Below are 19057 nucleotides of genomic sequence, written 5' to 3'. Positions count from 1 at the left end.
TAACTGGCATGAAATAAAGTTCCACTGGACCATGGTAACTGTGATAAATGTGTATAACAATGGTAGCCACCTATCTGATAAATAAAACTTACTGGCGCGGAGTTAAGTTCCACTCTCCGACTGTGCGATAGCTGTCTAAGGGAGTGGAGATTGTCTGGATGTTGGCCAATAGTGTTGATGTGTCTGTAATCACAAAGAAAAATCATAATTAGGTCATTAATTCTATTTAGACTACAACACTTTTCTGCCAAGCCTCAGTCTTTGTATGAAAGACTTGGATTTTAATGACGGATAGACATTTGTTTTCCTAAAAATGCTAAATGGCTTGTACACAAATGAGCCTGCACCTTTTAAAATTCTGTGGTTTATTTATAGAATTGAAAATGTGACTTGAAACAAGAGTAAAGGTCTGGCAAAGGCTTTAGAAGGGAGTGACTTAAATCATAAAACAAGCTTATTAGGGGCTTATTTTTTAGGGGCCAGCTGAAGGACACCTACGAGTGCAGGAATTCTCGCTACATTGAAGACCCATTGGTTGCCTTCGGCTGTTGTCTGCTCTATGGTCGGGTGGTTGTCGCTTTGACATATTCACCATTTCCTTTCTCAATTTTATTATTGGTAAGACAAGTTTTAATCTATGGAATTCACATCCTGCTTAAATCTAACATGCATGGATACTCAAGCAACATAATTCCATATGCCAACAGTCTGTTTCCAGACCTTCAGTCAAAACAAACATAACCAGAAAATTAAACCATATATAACAAATGTTTACAATTTAAAATAAATAAATATTGGTAATTGCAGCACAAATGAGAGTTTAAAGTCTGAATTTCTGGTAGAAACTGATATGTATGGATACTAACACATTAACAGACCTTTTGTTTCTTATAAATATATTCCGTAACTTAATTAATTTATTTCTTTATAAACACAACTGAAAACTATGAAAGGAACTTATTATTGTTGAACAATGTAAAATAGTAAAAAGTAACTGGAGCAACACTTCTAGTTTTTTATGATAACTATTAATACTAAGAAATATTGAACAAGAATGTGTCCCCAGTACTGAGATGTCCCACTCACACTATCAATTTGTATGTTCAGTGGACCGTGAAATAGGGGTCAAAACTTTTATTTGGCATTAAAATTAGAAAGAGCATATCATAAGGTACATGCTTACTAAGTTTCAAGTTGATTGGACTTCAACCTCATCAAAAACTACCTTGACCAAAAACTTTAATCTGGAACAGGACGAACGGACGTATGGAAGACTGATGAACGAACAGACAGACGAACAGACCAGAAAACATAATGTCCCTCTACTGTCAACATTGCTATTAATATGTGCATAAATACAATGAATAATTCATGCAAAGGTAAAAATAAAAGATAATAACAAAACAAGAGTCTTTTGTATTACGACTCGATTTCTGATCCAGTGGTATTTGAATACAATATTACAGCAAACTTATTCAATTTGCATCACCTATTACTTTAATCACGTACATAAACATAGAATAAATAGTAGCCCCTATACCAGTTACATTTGTATTCCAAGCTTGATTGCGTGGTATTTGAATAAAATATTACAGTAAAGTTTTTCAATTTGCATCACCTAAAACTTTTACATGTATTCAAAGTATTTTTCTATACTGGTATAAAACTGATTCACTGCATAGCAAACAATGATACTAAACATTTTATCTTGAAATTTACAGGGGAAAAAATGTCAAATGTTGACTCTTCCTTATCATGCTTATTGTGAACAATTGTGATTGTTTGACAGTAGAACATCTTAGACCTGCTTTAACATTATAATTTGAAGAAATAACCTGCTTCAACTTATATTGTAAAGGCAGTGGCGGATCCACAACTTTTCCGAAGGGGGGTCCTCTGACTGATCTAAGAAGGGGCCCGCTTCAGTCATGCTTCAATGATTCCCTATATAATAAACTAAATTTTTCCCACAAAAGGGGGGGGGGGCGTTCCCCCCAGGCCCCCCCCCCCCCTGGATCCGCCTATGAAAGGTAATATCACAATTCAAGAAATAAGTTTCTGTAGAGGTCCATAGTACTAGCTGCTAAGTTAGATGGTCATTCAGCATAATCGATATAATATAAACTAGATGGTCATTCAGCATAATCGATATAATATAAACTAGATGGTTGGTGTAATTTTTCACAGGAAAACATTTTATGACTATAATGGACAAAAACAATGGATCACAAGTGATGGCATTAGGTCAACTAGAAAAGCTGGTCAGGTGAGAAAATAATAAAAAAAAAACACCATGTTTTTGTTCAATTCAATACAAAATAACAGTAATAATGCAGTAATAAACAGAGATGAAACAATTCACTCACAGCGCCGATTTCTTTTTTTATTCAAACCTTTTGTACCTGTTATTCAGTTACAAAATAAAATACAACAAATGAGAGGTTATTTATACTTCACACAGTAAATAAGCAAGTTGAGAAATGTGTAAAGTTTAAAGCTAACCATACTTAAAAGTTTAGTGTAAGACTTATGACGATTAGTGAAGAAGCCAACATAAAACATATGTAATCAACAAATAAAAATCAACACTATACACAATAATGTAATCTGGTGAAAGCTAAGTCACATCTATTTTCTACTTTATTTGGAAAGAAAAATTCATTATATGTCAGAATAAAGTTCGTCTAAAGCTTAAATAGGACCTCAAATATCAACCAAGGCCCACTTTTTATTTAGAAAAAGCTTGAAAAATAATAATTAACAGCTGCACCATGAGCGTGTGATACACCCGTCGTCTTGTGTAGAAGTTTTATGCAAAATCATATATAGTTTCTGAGAAAGTTTTAAGCAATAATCATATATTGTTTTTGAGATATGGCCATACATGTGAACCCCTCCTGGTTATTTTTTTTAAACTTAATATCACTAAAATGAAATTTTGAATCAAAACTAAAAAGTATACAGATCTTAAGATTAATATAATAAAGAAGTGTGTAAAGTTTTAAGCAATTATCAAAAATAGTTTTTGAGATAAGGTGTGACATATGAAAAAAACACACCCCTGTTTTAGTTACAAAGTGCCGTAACTCAAAAAGTGTTAATCTTATTTTCACCAAAAAGTATACAGATCATTTGACTATCATAAGAAACAACTATATAAAGTTTCATGAAATTTGGAAAAGTCGTTCTCAAGTTACAGTGTGACATGTTTACGCTGGACAGACAGACGGACGGTACGACAGAGGGACGGACACCGGACATTTGTATACCATAATTAAGTCACGTCAAAATTTTGACAGGCGTATAAAAACCTTTATCAAATTGTTTATGAAAAAATTGAGATCTGAAACCTGTATAACTAAATAAAGTAATAAAGTTGAGGGGAGATAACTTAGATAATAAGTAACTTTTTTTTACCTCATACGGTACCTATCTAATGCCAACATAAAGTTTGCATCCAAAGATTTCAATAACCCTTAAATATGTAAACTAGCTGAATAATTCTACAACTTTATAGACTAAAACATAAACTTGATTGTTGCAGATTTACAAATTAAAATGTCACTTTTTAAAACATGTAACTATGCATTGAGTATGCAAGTCAGGGTATTTTTTACATGAGTTAATCTACTGTCTTCATATTGAATTATTCTATCACTTAAAATGTTTGTCAAGTGTAATAGGCTTCGCTGTGATAATTTCAAACATTCTTAGTCAGAAGTAAAGGATAGCCCGGAATGAAAGTGATTATCTGTTACTCCATGATGATCCAGTTAGCTATTTCCTGTTAGATACACGCTAGAATCATGCGACTAAATCTACTGACTGATCACATCATACAGCCATACATACCAATGATAAACTGATAATTCTAAAATACCACAAAGTCACATACTAAAACCAATTGATTATATTCCAATTATAAATAACAAATGTGTATGCTTCAACTAGCTTGATTTTCTGTGGTTGATAGTTTCTGTTCTATATATATTTAATGATATTCAAATATTCTATATTTTTCTGTCTCAGTAAAAGTGTTTTCAAATAAAATTGCTTAGTTTTAAATACTTATTATTTGCTACTAAGCTATGAATTATGTAGAAGTTGTAAATAGGATTATTACAAAGAGCTATCTATATTATTCTACAGCTTCCCCATTGCACCTCCGAGCCCTACATATTATTCTACAAAGTGGAACAAAAATTAATTGACAGATTCTAATGAAAGTATGTGAAGAAAAACTAAACTAAAAGCAAATATTTTATTAGGCAAAACTTCCAAACTAAACGTGAAAAAAAGCAGACCTACAACACCCAGTGAATTATAAGCAGAGTACAGTGAAGCAGACGACTGTTACCTTGGAGACAGCTGAAGAGGAGTGTTTTCCATACCACCACCCGATCTAGAATGACCAACTGTGAGAAAAGACCAAAAATCAGTGATTTCTAAAGTGCTAAAATCATGCTAATATGTCAAATAGCATTCACATCTTAGAAAGTTAAGTATACCAAATGAATTCCCTTTACCTGAGTAAATTACTAATTTATTTAACATGCTGTTCCATTTAACAACATAAATGGGACTTAAAGAAATTGTTTTGATATCCACTATGTGTTGGTATCAAGAACACATAAAACGTAATTGCAATTCTAAATTTGCTCATTTTGAAACTTCAAAACTTTTAGTATAACCAAGGTTTTCAATTTTTTTAATTAAATGTTATAAAATTTGCCTGTATAATTCAACAGTGTTGCTATTTGACAAATCATGCTTTCTGTTGAAAAGAAACTTAATGCAAAAAAAAATAGATTCAAAATAATAAACTGCTCAAAATATTTATAGATGCTCAAGAAAATAAGTGTTTGCAATATTTGTAATGACAGAAATGAAAATCAAAATATACATATACCTTGATTTAATACAAAGACTGAAATCTAATACCATTTGAAGAAAGTAGAAAATGGAAATAACTCCTCATATATTCTTAAGATTAACTTTTTCATGTCTTATACTTGTTCTGGGGAAAGTTAATACACTCAAAGACACTTTCTTCTAGGGATAACATATAAATCTGATTGCAATCATACCACATCTTATTCTTTATAGACACACTTCAATATAATTCATATCAACCACCTATAATAGTTTCCTTTTATCTTGATGTTCCTTTTATCATACATTTTTGTCTTTAAATTTAAAAGATATGTTAATCAAAATTTGTGGTCTTTGCTGTTGGAGAAATCAACAAAACATAATTTGTTAAACTCAATACAGTGTTTCATAAATATTTCTGAAATCATTATCAATGAACAAAGCACACATTCTACTTTCTACATAACTAATCTGACAAAGAAAATCAAACCCATTCACCAGCAACACTCCATAATACAATATTCATTTCTAAAGTATTATACATATGATAACACCAAGTTCTTATAAAACCAAATGAACTATTGGTCACTATATATTCCTAAACCCATCAAATTTCCTATTATCGCCATAAATAATAAAATATCAAAGCTTGTTTTAAAAGGAAACTAATGTAATAAAATAAATTTATTTCTCATTTCTTTTACTTTTTAAGGGGCATAATTCCTTCATTACAGCAAATATGACCATTCACGTATAAAGAAAATGGTGACCATTAGTTATGCCATTTGGTGACAAAATAAAGTTTATTCTTTCTTCCAATAACATTTTCCCCAAGCATATACTGTCAAAACTGTGATTTATAAATAATATTGCATGTTGAAAATAAAAACATACTTTTTTTTTATAGTTTTAAACCCTTTTTACTTCTATTGCAATACTCTCATAATAATCTGGTTTCAAGTTACAATATTCCTTGTACCAGTTAGATTCAATTAAAACTGAGTTAAATCAAATTAACACTTGCCTCTAGCTATCCCTAATATGACTACAAAATGTAGGACAAAATATTTACACAACAATCATTGAAAAATATTTTATAGTTTGAAATTCCCAGACCCCAAATTTGCTATCTTGAAGTTGAGCTCTACATGATCGGGTACAAAGATGTTTACCCTTGTTTATCCCAGTAAAAATTTAAAGTTTGTTTTATCCTCTCTCTCTGTCTAGTCACTCCAGTTAAGACTAAGGTTGTAATATGTCTCCAGTTTGTAAAGCAGAAGGGGAAATAACTCCATGATTCAATTGAAAAAAGTCACAATATTACAAGGGTGTTAGTGTCCAAGTGGTCAAGGTTCTTCCATAGATTACTTTGTATTATCAGAACAAGATCTGACCGACTAAATTTATAAATTCAAAAAATGGGAACTGGAATTTGTTATAGGTTCAAAGGTTACTGGTTAAAGTTCAAACTGTATAGTACTAAAATTAGACATTCTTTGTAATTGTTAATGTCCTTACATAATTAGAAACAAAAGATTTATACTCTTAAATATTATTGTGCTGTATTTCAATCTCAGAAAATATATATAGGAAATTGTTTTGAGTTGCACAATTCTATTAATTACAATGTGAAAACATTCCATCTACATGTTGTAATAGGTAAAGTGAAATGCTCAAGTTGTATTCACAGAGGATTTCAATAGAAACAAGGGTGTGGTATCTATAGGGGGAACACAAAATACATACAATTGAGGAAACTTAACTGTAAGATATAATTAGATGTTAAATAGATAATTCCTCTTTTCTATTACTAAAATAAATATTCCCTTTCATCAAGATAATTTTTATTTTATCTAGGAATTTAATTTAAGATTTTCTTGGGCATCTTGATTTATGTTGAAATTAGGTTAGATAAAGGAATGGGTCACACATAATTTTTATTATCAGTTCCTGATTCTTTGGTATTAGATACAGCAAAAAATAATTTTTATTTTGGATTGTCAAAATACAGGGGAAAAAATGGTCTGTTTACAGAGTGAGATCCTTATATCATACAAGTCCCTACTCAAAGTTTGCCATTTTCTATGTGTTTGGTTATATAATTAACAGATATGTTACGTTTTTAGTTAATTTTGTTGCATTCTGTTATGAATTTGTTGCATTTTAGCCATAGTGGATACTTCTGATGGAAATTCAGATAACAGAAGTCTTTAAATTTAACTATTGTTTGAAAAAAATAAAATTCTAGGATCTTTACCTTCATTTGGCCTAACAAACTGTCAGAGGAAAATATAAAAGAGAAAGACAATCTTGTTGATCTTCAAATGAAAAGTGAAATGAATTTTTCAAATTTTGTGGCTTAAAATTTATAGAATATATATAGAAGAATTTTAATAAGTTATGTTTAGCTTTGTTATACATTTATGTAGGCCATGTTTACCTGGTCCTGCCTCGTCTGACGAGGGAGACTGGTTTATTTTCCGTAATGATTTACGACGTCTACGTTTATTTCTAGCCCTTTCAGCGTCACTATCACTAGCCTGTTTGCTCTGACATTTCCCAGCACTGTTGGCTTTGGGACTCGCTGATACGTTCTTTCTTCTCATGTACATGTATCTTTTTCTTCTTTTCGATGAATCACTGGAAAAAATAATGATTTACATGTAACAGATAAGGGAGATACATTTATTAATCAGCATTTTGTCAGAAACAATTAATGAGGGTGGTAAAGGGTTATTTTCGTGCAACATGATCGCCATTTTTTATTTCACATTCAATGTGTTTTTTCTTTTTTATTTGACGTTCTGTCGTGCAAGACGGGTGTTTCCTTCAACGTGTTATCTTTATTTAACTTTACGTGCATCATGATTTTCAAAGTCTTATTTTGCATGCTCAGTATTTTTCAAATGAAATTCAAACACTTGGCAGGGATTGTCAAGAAATACTTTTTTAAAAGCCATAAACTAATTATATCATAAATGTGTATACTAAATCGGGAATATCAAGTAAAACAAACAGTTAAAATATACCAGAAGACAGTGACTCAATCATATTTATTTTTCGTACAACGTTCATTACAGAAATTATGTCTTATTTATCACGTTTTTTTCGTGCAAGCCCCCCCTTAACCACTCTCATTAATTATTTGATACAGAAATCAGAACATTTCAATAACACAGAACACAGTGTCATAAGAAGAAAATATACACGCAGCTCAATTAGAAAAATATATAAATTTTGTCTTTCATGTAAGAAATTATTTCTCATATTAACCAAGGGAAATTTAACAATAACACTCTGCTATGATTGTAACTGTTAGGTTCCCCCGAAAAAAAGATAATACTATAACTTCTACAATAATCAATGATATAAAAACATGATAATATCAGGGCTAAATTTATGAATTTCAATATACATATTATTTCAATTCTGGGATCTCAAAATGCAACCTGTGTATTGTGGAACTTCACCTGAGGTATTTTACTTTACCTGTTGTCTCCAGGGCCATTCCCATGCATGTATTCTGATGGTGGTATAGGACCTGTGTATTGTGGAACTTCCCCAGGGAATTTAGGTGATGTGATATCTGCTGTAAGAACTTCTGCACTGGCTTTCCTGACTGGGTATTGTTGTACAACATGTTTAGATGTAGTGACTCGAGATCCTCCAGTCCTTGTTGCCATTTCATCCTTAGAAGATGATGTCAATTGAACAAACTGGCGACCTGTAGGGAGAGGAATTCTAGTAGGTGGACCTGACTTCTTATTGGCAATGGCAAGCTGGAACAGAGAAATCAAATAGTTGTACAAATCTAGTATAATTGTTCCCAATGTTAAAGGGCTAGCTTTAAAACTTAAAATCAAGCATTTTCACAATCTATAGTGGGTATATGTCCCACTGATAATTAAACATCTTTTTTGGAATTCAAAGTAGAAATTTATACTGTAAAATTTTGATTTATAAATGGTAGCAAGCTTATGTATTCATTCAAACTAAAATTAACAATTTCAAGACAAATCAAGGATTCAGTCTCAAGCATTGCAAGTAAGGGAATGATGAATATCAAACTTAATTGCATGCTATATAAATCTATACTTATGCATCTTTTGTCTTTCATGTGAATCTAATTAGTCAAGCAATTTCTAACTACGGGCTGTTCCATAAACATACATGGGATCCAGGGAAGAAAACTTAAATTTGCCACTATGGAAGGATGCGAAATATTGTGTTGAACAGGTTAAAAAATATGCAGGACTCTAAATTGTTTCTTTAGTGCTATATTGCCTTCCCTGGGTATCATGTATGTATTAATGGAACAGCCCTAATATTTAGTTAGTTCTTGTCCTGTTTAACCACTGTAAGGTTGAGTGTTCACAAATACTTTAGCCCCAACTTCATGTTTTTTGTGTTTATTTAACCCTTTCACCGATTGCTGCCCAGACAGAAGCTACTCTGAGACGATGGCTTCCCTGGCTACTTTAACTCAACTGGGAGATCTTCATAATAAATGCCAATAAAAACTTGTTTGTAGTTATTCATGTTATGTTGTGTATTTATTTCATTCACTAACAAGTTTTTTTTTATGTTTTGATAATTTTTTCCTCATAAAATATTCAAATTGTCAATTTTTCGGCATTATTTAAGTGAAATTCTCAAAATTCTGCTCTTTGACCCCAAATCGTAATTTTTTAACCTAAAACGGCAAAATTTTGAAAAAAAATATGAGGCTGTACAAATTCCTCACACTAAACGATGTCCATTCCACATGTTTTGTACATAAAACAACATTTTATGTCGAAAAAGTATACTAGTTTAGCTTCAATTCTTCCATATTCTTTCCCCAAAAATGTTCCCTCATTTCAAATTCTTGTGAATTTCCTCTGATTTTGACACGGTTTTCAACAAACGGAACCACCATGTTTACACTTTCATCTGGGTATTCATCAAAGAAAGATAACTCATGTTTGCACTGTTTTGAGCGGGAGATATAAAGATGTATTCCGATCCCGGTAAAACGGGACTCATCGTCAGCCGTCTGAAGCGTGAATCCCGGTAAACCGAGACTCATCGGCGAAAGGGTTAAGCCTATAATTAAGTGTTAGTGATTTTATTGCTGTCTGCCATATTTGTTTTTAGAATAAATCAGGCCATTGCATTTTCTTGTTTTGCTCAATGTTAAAGGCCATGCATTGTCTTATAGTTGTTTACATCCTAATACATTGGTTTCTTGGGAATAGTTGTCTAATGGACAATCATACCACATCTCTCTACTTATTCTTCTATCAAACTTATTTCTAATAGACTGACAGAAAAAGCTATAACTACATATTCCCCCGAAAAATCTTATTAAAGTTGTGCTCCATACCAGATTGACGTTCTTTAACTCTGATAATTCCTCCTTATTTTTACCATCTGATGATCGTGGAGTTTTATAATCAGAAGTCATCATTGTGAACTGGACAGGTCCACTTTGCATCCCAGAGCTAGAGGAACCATTGTGATGAGACCTTGATGATATTGGCATAGGTCCACCTTGAACCCCAGAGGAACCATTATGGTTTGACCTTGATGATACTGGTGTATAATTGCTTGGTGCACTTTGAATCCCTGAACTTCCTGATCCATTATTCTGTGACCGTGAGGACACAGGTGTGTTGATGTTAGGGGGCACTGGTCTCTTTCTTTGTTGTGATCGTAATGCAGCTAAAAAATAAACATGATTTACAAAGTCTCCCAGAAGACAATTAATCAATTTTAATTAATAAATATACAACTAAAAACTTATAATAACAGTACAGAAACAGAAATATTTTTGTTTTATATACAAGAGGAAAAAGTATCAAAATTACTCAATTTATTTTACTGTATATATTTTTTTAAACATCATTTTCTCATACATTTTAAAGAGGTTTCTTGTTTGTAGTCCTTTCATGTAATGTTGTCATTTTATTGTCATACTTTACATTGCCATAAATGCGGGAGGTTTGTCTAGCCACAAAACCAGGTTCAACCTATCATTTTTTTCTTTTTAAAATGTACTGTACTAATAGAGGAAAACAGCAGTTGTTTAATGATTAATGACTTTCGAACAGCAGTATACAAATGTTGCCTTTATTTACAATTAGGAAAAATCAAGCTGACACAAAATCCACATCTTTTGATTTGAACAGAAATTACCTTTTATTTATCATATAAATTAAAATACCACTGAAAACCACTCTTCACAAAAACATTAATGGTCTGAACCCAGTTAAACTTTTGTATGACAGTTATTCCTACTTGAACTTTATGTATGCAGCTGAAAACTCCTTATAATTTTTATTTCTGTGTCCATTTGGTCAGGGGAGAGCATCTTGTACTTCTGGGCATATTTACCTTCTCTGACTGGACCAAGTTCTCGTCTCTGATTGGGTAAGGAATCTTTCCGTTGATACTTTGGCGGGGCACTACTACTACTTTCGTTCCCAGAGAATCTTGAGAATCGACTATTTTGATTGGAATCTGTACTGTTTTGTCTGCTTACTCTACTGTTAGTCTGGCTTGTTGAACTATTACTACTGGAAATGGACAGAACACAATATTATCAATATGTCTATTCATAGAACACAATATTTATCATGTTTATAATATCTTTATTATAAAATTACTTTCTTACTTAAGAATATGAATAGATTCATCCATGAATTCATTCATTTCTCATGTGTTCAGTGACATACATGTCTATTTTCTGTTAATTTGTGTTAGTACATTGCTGACCTACATAGCTTTTATTCTTTTTTCTTGAAATGCCTCAGTGACAGCAGTTATTTACTTGTAATCTTATATTTGTGATTTGATTTTTTTTATCATTATATTTTCTTCATAGACCTAAATTACCTTTTCTATTCCTTGAATGAAAATCTTTCTTTGAAAAGTTCTTGTTAAAGAAATAACATCTTTATAAATATTTTTTTCCACTTAAAAGCCACAATGTATACGATGCTGAAACATGCAAATAACTAATGATCAAAGCATGATATTGAACTGAGTTGTGTATTACAATATAAAGGATGAGAAAAACACCCTAAATCAGAAGTAATAAGCTAATGTTTTCCCCCCAATAAATTCAAGTAATTAAGAATGACATAACAAAATTTAAGAATTTTCTATATTTAAATCAAACTTACTTGTTTCTAATAAATGATCTCTGTGGATTCCTTGGTATCCGAGGTCCCCCCCTCATGCTACGTAAATATCTTTTAACGCTATCTCTGACTCCCGATAAACTGTTGTGTTCTGATTGGCTGATTCTAGACCAAGGATTATGGTCTACATAATCTAAGGCTGCTATTGCTAAGGCTTTTCCTACCTGAAATAGTTATAAATATCTAATCATTACAATTTTTTTATATAGTACATGTAGTAACAATCTATATTTTTATCCAATTTTTTCCTTTTTTTCTTTGTTGGGATTTTGTAAAATTACATAAAAAATGCGTCCAACTTGAATGTAAATTTTGGAATATTGTTAATTATGAAGATACTTACTTGAAAATTTTATAAACTCGACCTAAAATTGTATAAGGAAGATGTGCATTTCTGTGTACATAGTCTCAGTGACATTGGAATAAAAAAGACTAAATAAAGTACGGAGTTAAAGAGCATTGAAAACAAAAAATTCAGATAGGTTTTCCAATAAGTGATAGGATTCGTAAAATTCAGAAGTTGTATGACATTATAAATTGCCTCAAAGTCATAAATAAGCATTGATTTTGTATTTGCATTGTATCATAGATCAAATTTATTTGTTCAGTGTATGTATGTCACTAATGTTTATGCCTTTTGATTGTTATTTTATAGTGTGACTTTTCATGTTGTGATATTACACAGATAAAGGTGAAGGTTTGGTACCATCAAAACTCGCTGGCTGTAATTGTTTGCACCTGTTCTCAGTCAGGAATCTGATGTTCAGTAGTTGTAGTCGTCGTTTGTTGATGTTGTTCAAAAGTGTTTTGGTTTTTTATCTATAATAGAGGTTAGACCATTGGTTTTCCCATTTAAATGGTTTTACACTAGTAATTTTTGAGGCCCTTTGTAGCTTGCTGTTCAGTGTGGCTCTTCCCTCATCACCATGGGCTTGAGGTATTGGATGATTTGAGTAAACCTACCTCTTCAAAATGAGCTTGTGTATATTTAGGTGGGAATCCTGCCTTTGGAGGGGGTGTGGCTCTTCCCTCATCACCATGAGCTGGGGATATAGGATGATTTAAGTAAACCTACCTCTTCAAAATGAGCTTGTGTATATTTGGGTGGGAATCCTGCCATTGGAGGGGGTGTGGCTCTACCCTCATCACCATGGGCTGGGGGTGTATGTTGATTTGAGTAAACCTACCTCTTCAAAATAAGCTTGTGTATATTTGTGGGGGAATCCTGCCATTGGAGGGGGTGTGGCTCTTCCCTCATCACCATGAGCTGGGGATATAGGATGATTTAAGTAAACCTACCTCTTCAAAATGAGCTTGTGTATATTTGGGTGGGAATCCTGCCATTGGAGGGGGTGTGGCTCTACCCTCATCACCATGGGCTGTGGGTGTATGTTGATTTGAGTAAACCTACCTCTTCAAAATGAGCTTGTGTATATTTGGGTGGGAATCCTGCCATTGGAGGGGGTGTGGCTCTTCCCTCATCACCATGGGCTGGGGGTGTAGGATGATTTGAGTAAACCTACCTCTTCAAAATGAGCTTGTGTATATTTGGGTGGGAATCCTGCCATTGGAGGGGGTGTGGCTCTTCCCTCATCACCATGGGCTGGGGGTGTATGTTGATTTGAGTAAACCTACCTCTTCAAAATGAGCTTGTGTATATTTGGGTGGGAATCCTGCCATTGGAGGGGGTGTGGCTCTTCCCTCATCACCATGAGCTGGTGGTACTGGATTCACCATTCTACCAGTGTTATAGTTACACTCCAGAGTATAACTGAAAAGTAAATCATTCTCTAAAATGTGAAATCTGAGCATGTCAACCATATTAGACACAATACATAATAATATGTGATTTTAAAGTAAATAAGTAATATTAAAACAATATCCAAGCAGAAAAGCAAATTATGAAAACAAATGAGTTTTATATTGGATTTATCCATCTATTGTCAATAGCTATATGTGTATACTGCCACACGATCCTGCCTTGTATATATGTATTTACGCATCTTATATTTACCTGTGTGTAATGCCAATAGATTTATATATTGCCACATGATTCTTACCTGTGTATAATGCCAATGGATTTGTATATCACCACATCAGTCTTACCTGTGTATAATGCCAATAGATTTGTATATAGCCACATCAGTCTTACCTGTGTATAATACCAATAGATTTATATATAGCCACATGATTATTACCTGTGTATAATACCAATAGATTTGTATAAAGCCACATGATTATTACCTGTGTATAACACCAATAGATTTGTATTTTGCCACACGATTCTTACCTGTGTATAATACCAATAGATTTGTATATAGCCACCTGATTCTTACCTGTGTACATGGTGTATAATACCAATAGATTTGTATATTGCCATGTGATTCTTACCTGTGTATAATACCAATAGATTTGTATATAGCCACCTGATTCTTACCTGTGTATAATACCAATAGATTTGTATATTGCCACTTGATTCTTACCTGTGTATAATACCAATAGATTTGTATATCCCCACCTGATTCTTATCTGTATATAATACCAATAGATTTGTATATTGCCGCATGATTCTTACCTGTGTATAATGCCAATAGATTTGTATATCCCCACCTGATTCTTATCTGTATATAATACCAATAGATTTATATATTGCCACATGATTCTTACCTGTGTATAATACCAATAGATTTGTATATCCCCACCTGATTCTTATCTGTATATAATACCAATAGATTTATATATTGCCACATTATTCTTACCTGTGTATAATACCAATAGATTTGTATATCCCCACCTGATTCTTATCTGTATATAATACCAATAGATTTATATATTGCCACATTATTCTTACCTGTGTATAATACCAATAGATTTGTATATCCCCACCTGATTCTTATCTGTATATAATACCAATAGATTTATATATTGCCACATGATTCTTACCTGTGTATAATACCAATAGATTTGTATATCCCCACCTGATTCTTATCTGTATATAATACCAATAGATTTATATATTGCCGCATGATTCTTACCTGTGTATAATGCCAATAGATTTGTATATTGCCACTCGACCACTCCCTTCCTTGGACATACCGTCCCTTTTATCTTTGGTGTACATGTTCCTTTCAGTAAAATTACAGCCAGTGAAATCAAAATGGGCAGTGTTCATAGATATCAACTTAGGATATAACATATTTTCTACCTGTAATAAATCAGTAAGCTTAGTAACACAATATTCAGAGCAACAGATAAAGCTACATATTTGTGTGATGATGCAATAACAACAAGACAAACCCAATTCAATGATTTAATTTCAACATTCACAAAACCAGAAACCCATTTCATTCAAAGTAGAACCTATTGTATGACAAAACTATGGATTCTCAACACTCAAGTCATTCATTTTGCCAATGTCATTTAAGTTATTCATTGTTGCATAATTCATCCATTTTTTTATTTTAGGGTATCTTTCTTTGTTCTAAAATTAGAGTGTCCAATCAAATACCTGTTCAATCACTCAGGATTTCGGAATCCAGTTTGAAATTTTCAATTGCTAGCCTCTTGCTGAACTTTTGAATCCCTGATCAACACTAGGCAACCAGTAAAAATTATTTTTTTCGACCACAAGAGGTAAAAAATAGCATACATATATAGTCACCTGTTTTTGAAAAAGTATTTATATATCTCAATGTTATAGATATATATATATGGTATTTGTATGGATATTTTTTTTGACAAGTGCCTGTGGAATTGAACCACCATTATTGCCCCGATCCTGAAGCCTATCAAATAATCTGACAATAAACATATGTTCTGAAGCACAGAGATATGCAAGACATTTATCAATTCCCTATAGCTGGTAGAGAAAGCATCAAAATCAGTTTGTGAATAACATCTAGTTACATTGTGTATATCGTGTATATAATGCTAAGGTTTATTAACTTGGTTTGAATATTAATGACCTTACCTGAGTATCTTCTACTTCAAAATAATTTCCATAAATAAAGCAGCCTCTTTTAGAAGCATGTCCATGTAAATCCACATAAAATGCAATTCCACTTTGATGTGGAGGAATATCTTTTAAACGTGGATCACTTAAATGCGGGCAATTATTATTTCCAAATGAATATTCGGCTCTGAAATCTTCATCTTCCGAACCTTCATTACCCAGATGTTCATCGTTATTATCCTCGATGTCAGAATCCAGTAATCCAACACTCATTGACATCATACTCATCTTCCCCCGACAATCATCAGACATGTTTAACTCCGATAATCTAAGTCGTAACTCACTGTCTATTTTTCTCTCCCCTTTGTTACTCATCACACTACTACACGATGAAGATAAGTGTATACTATCTGCACCATTAAAGTCATTTTGTGTGAGAGTATCACCACGAGATAATGTAGAGAAATCTAAAGGTTCTACTGATACCTTAGCTGGTACTAATCCTCCATCATGAACTTCACTAGAGGTTACCCACGAATTCTCTTTAGGTTGTAACGAGTATATATCAACATTTCCTTTTCTGACAGGTTTTTCTGTTTTAGTTATTTTATTAGCACCATATTTCAGCGTCACACCAGTGGTTTTATTATTGTTCTTGTTTATCTCCCCTCCACCGTCATGCTGCGGCAGTGGAGGTTTAGATTTTGGGGGAGGTTCAGGACAAGAATTTAATACAAAGCCTCCTGGGAATTTAATGCTTAGATTGAGATTATCGTCCTCTGGAACAACACGATTTCTGACATGATGATATGCTAAAACACTTTTTGATGCATAAATTGTGGGATGAAGACTAAAACTAGGATCAAGATAAAGACGATTTAGATTAACTCCCCTTTGATCTGTTCTGTAGTGACCCCTCTGAACTCCATCAGGGTTCAGAAGAGGAATAAGTTTGAACACATAGTCTCTTCTCAACATTTTGGCACGTGGATCATTTTCTCGCAAAATGAATTCTAGAAATCCATTAAATACAAAACTTGCTGGAGTTTCTCCAGGATGAACTCTACTAGTTAACATGTAAACCTAAAAATAGAAATCAATAATAGAGTTACTCCAGGGTGAACTCTACTAATAAGAATGTAAACCTCATCAAAGAGCTGAATAATCTGAGGGGAAAGACGGCCCTTGTTTCTATTTAATTATGTTTTTGGAAAGGGGGGGTATCTTTTGATAGTTTTCATATGAAGAATGAAAAAGAGAACAGCTAGAACATGTAAAAAGGTTGACAATATTGAAATCAATTATTGTTTATGTAATTTCATTCCCTTAGTTTAGGATTCAATTTGGACCAATGGAAGAGATCTGCATCTTCTAAATCTAAACATTTGATTAAAGTTGATAGCTAATTATCTAAAACTCAACTGAATTCTGTCATTTCACAACAACTACAATATTTTTTGAAATCTTGATTGTGTACCACTGAACTGCAGGCTAGGGCTATTTTCCATTTTTAGTGACAGTACTCTTGGATATTTAAGTTTTTTTCTTTAGAAAGTGTGGACTGAAAAATCTATTCAGTTTTAAATTTCCATTGTTAAAGTTCCGAGTTACAGCTCTCAACACAGGGAAACAGGTACTAATAAAAAAAACAATATGAGTGATGTAAACTGTAAGAAGCTTGTTTTTTTTTTTTTACCATTACAATGATTATGTAGGTACACAAAAATTTAGTTTTAATAGAAGACTACTAATCCAATGAAATGTCACATTTGAAGTGTTTAAATACATTAACTTTTATTTTAGTGGATAATTATTCAACAATTGAGGTGCTCCTGAATCCGAGGAAGATTCTCAGAATTTTTACAGAAAAACGTGGTCTCACTAATTAGCAACAAGAAGAATTTTAGCGACAAGAAGCGACAAGAAGAATATTTTTTTCTTGTCGCTAAATAGTCTTCTTGACGCTTCTTATCGCTTTTTGATGCTTCTTGTCTCTGATTAGTGAGACCCGAAAAAAGTTATAAAATCGTTTCTTTCCCCTGTCTCATGTAACCCCACGATCTTTGTTTATTTTGAAAGTTGTTGACCTACAAATTAAAGTATTGTATGTTGATGTTTAAATCATCTACAGTAAACAATATTATGTTTAGATTTAACAAATACAAATTTGTAATTAGTGCACGATCTCTAAGAATGATTTAAATAACCAGTGAACTGGTGAAGGATATCCCTGCTTCTTCCAAGAATGACGTCACTATAAAATACAATGTAGGATGGATATATTTAGAATATCTCGTCATACTAATTTTTCCCGATTGTAAAATAAACGTAAATAGTGTAAAGGAGAGTTCAAGATACGATAATTTCGTGAGAAACAGAAGGGAAATGTGTAAAAAAGTGTTTAAAATCAAACTATTCATTTCTGGGTCTCCCTCTCTTTAATCTAAGTAAGATTTGTTGGGGGGTTTTCCACACTATAACATGGATAAAAACAAAATGAATGATGTGAGGGAGTGTCACTCTGGTCAACCCCATAGGCGATTGACGGCTTGAAGCCGTCTTTCCCCAAAAATTGAAATCAATAATAGACATTCTCTAGGGTGAACTCTACTAGTTTACATGTAAACCTAAAAATAGAAATCAATAATAGATGTTCTCTACGGTGAACTCTACATGTAAACCTAAAAATAGAAATAAATAATAGTTTCCCCTGACTGGTCATCCTTTCAATAAAAAAAAATTCCAAGTTCTATGGTTCTAAAAGTTACTTTCAAATGTTTTATACATTAGTTAGAACGTACCGTATAGCGGGTTATTTTCGCGGGTGTAAAATTTCGCGATTTTCATTGAATAAGGTATACGAAAAATTTTGGCGGTTATTATTTTGGCGGATTCAACACTTTTAACATTATCTTTGCATGTACACTTTTAAATTGGCGGAATTTATTTTGGCGATGTTGTTCTATCCGCGAAAATAAGTGAAAATTTACACCCCGCGAAAATAACCCGCTATACGGTACTTAACATACTAGAACTTTTCAGGTAAATT

At 32.6% G+C, this 19057-nt stretch overlaps 1 protein-coding gene across 5 annotated transcripts in view; it reads right to left on the bottom strand.

The window, feature by feature from the left end:
• The window catches only part of LOC134697788 (cytosolic carboxypeptidase-like protein 5), a 34393-nt gene that overhangs the window by 3650 nt on the left and 11686 nt on the right, over window positions 1-19057 (bottom strand). For 2 of the 5 annotated variants that reach the window (XM_063560087.1, XM_063560076.1), the window contains exons 7-16: window positions 16027-17091; window positions 15092-15261; window positions 13692-13827; window positions 12039-12220; window positions 11248-11429; window positions 10238-10575; window positions 8362-8651; window positions 7313-7512; window positions 4358-4415; window positions 93-183 (exon numbers count right to left, since the gene is read on the bottom strand). In XM_063560087.1, coding sequence (XP_063416157.1) covers window positions 93-183; window positions 4358-4415; window positions 7313-7512; window positions 8362-8651; window positions 10238-10575; window positions 11248-11429; window positions 12039-12220; window positions 13692-13827; window positions 15092-15261; window positions 16027-17091 — 2712 coding nt within the window. Of the gene's footprint in view, window positions 1-92; window positions 184-4357; window positions 4416-7312; window positions 7513-8361; window positions 8652-10237; window positions 10576-11247; window positions 11430-12038; window positions 12221-13691; window positions 13828-14447; window positions 14483-15091; window positions 15262-16026; window positions 17092-19057 lie in introns of all 5 variants that reach the window. The other 3 variants (XM_063560101.1, XM_063560095.1, XM_063560081.1) reach the window with 2 other exon arrangements.

Source organism: Mytilus trossulus, chromosome 1 (genome assembly GCF_036588685.1).
Source record: "Mytilus trossulus isolate FHL-02 chromosome 1, PNRI_Mtr1.1.1.hap1, whole genome shotgun sequence".
In the NCBI taxonomy this organism is placed as follows: Eukaryota; Metazoa; Mollusca; class Bivalvia; order Mytilida; family Mytilidae; genus Mytilus; species Mytilus trossulus.
The sequence above is the reverse complement of the archived record's forward strand: the minus strand, read 5'-3'. Positions and strand labels throughout refer to the sequence as shown.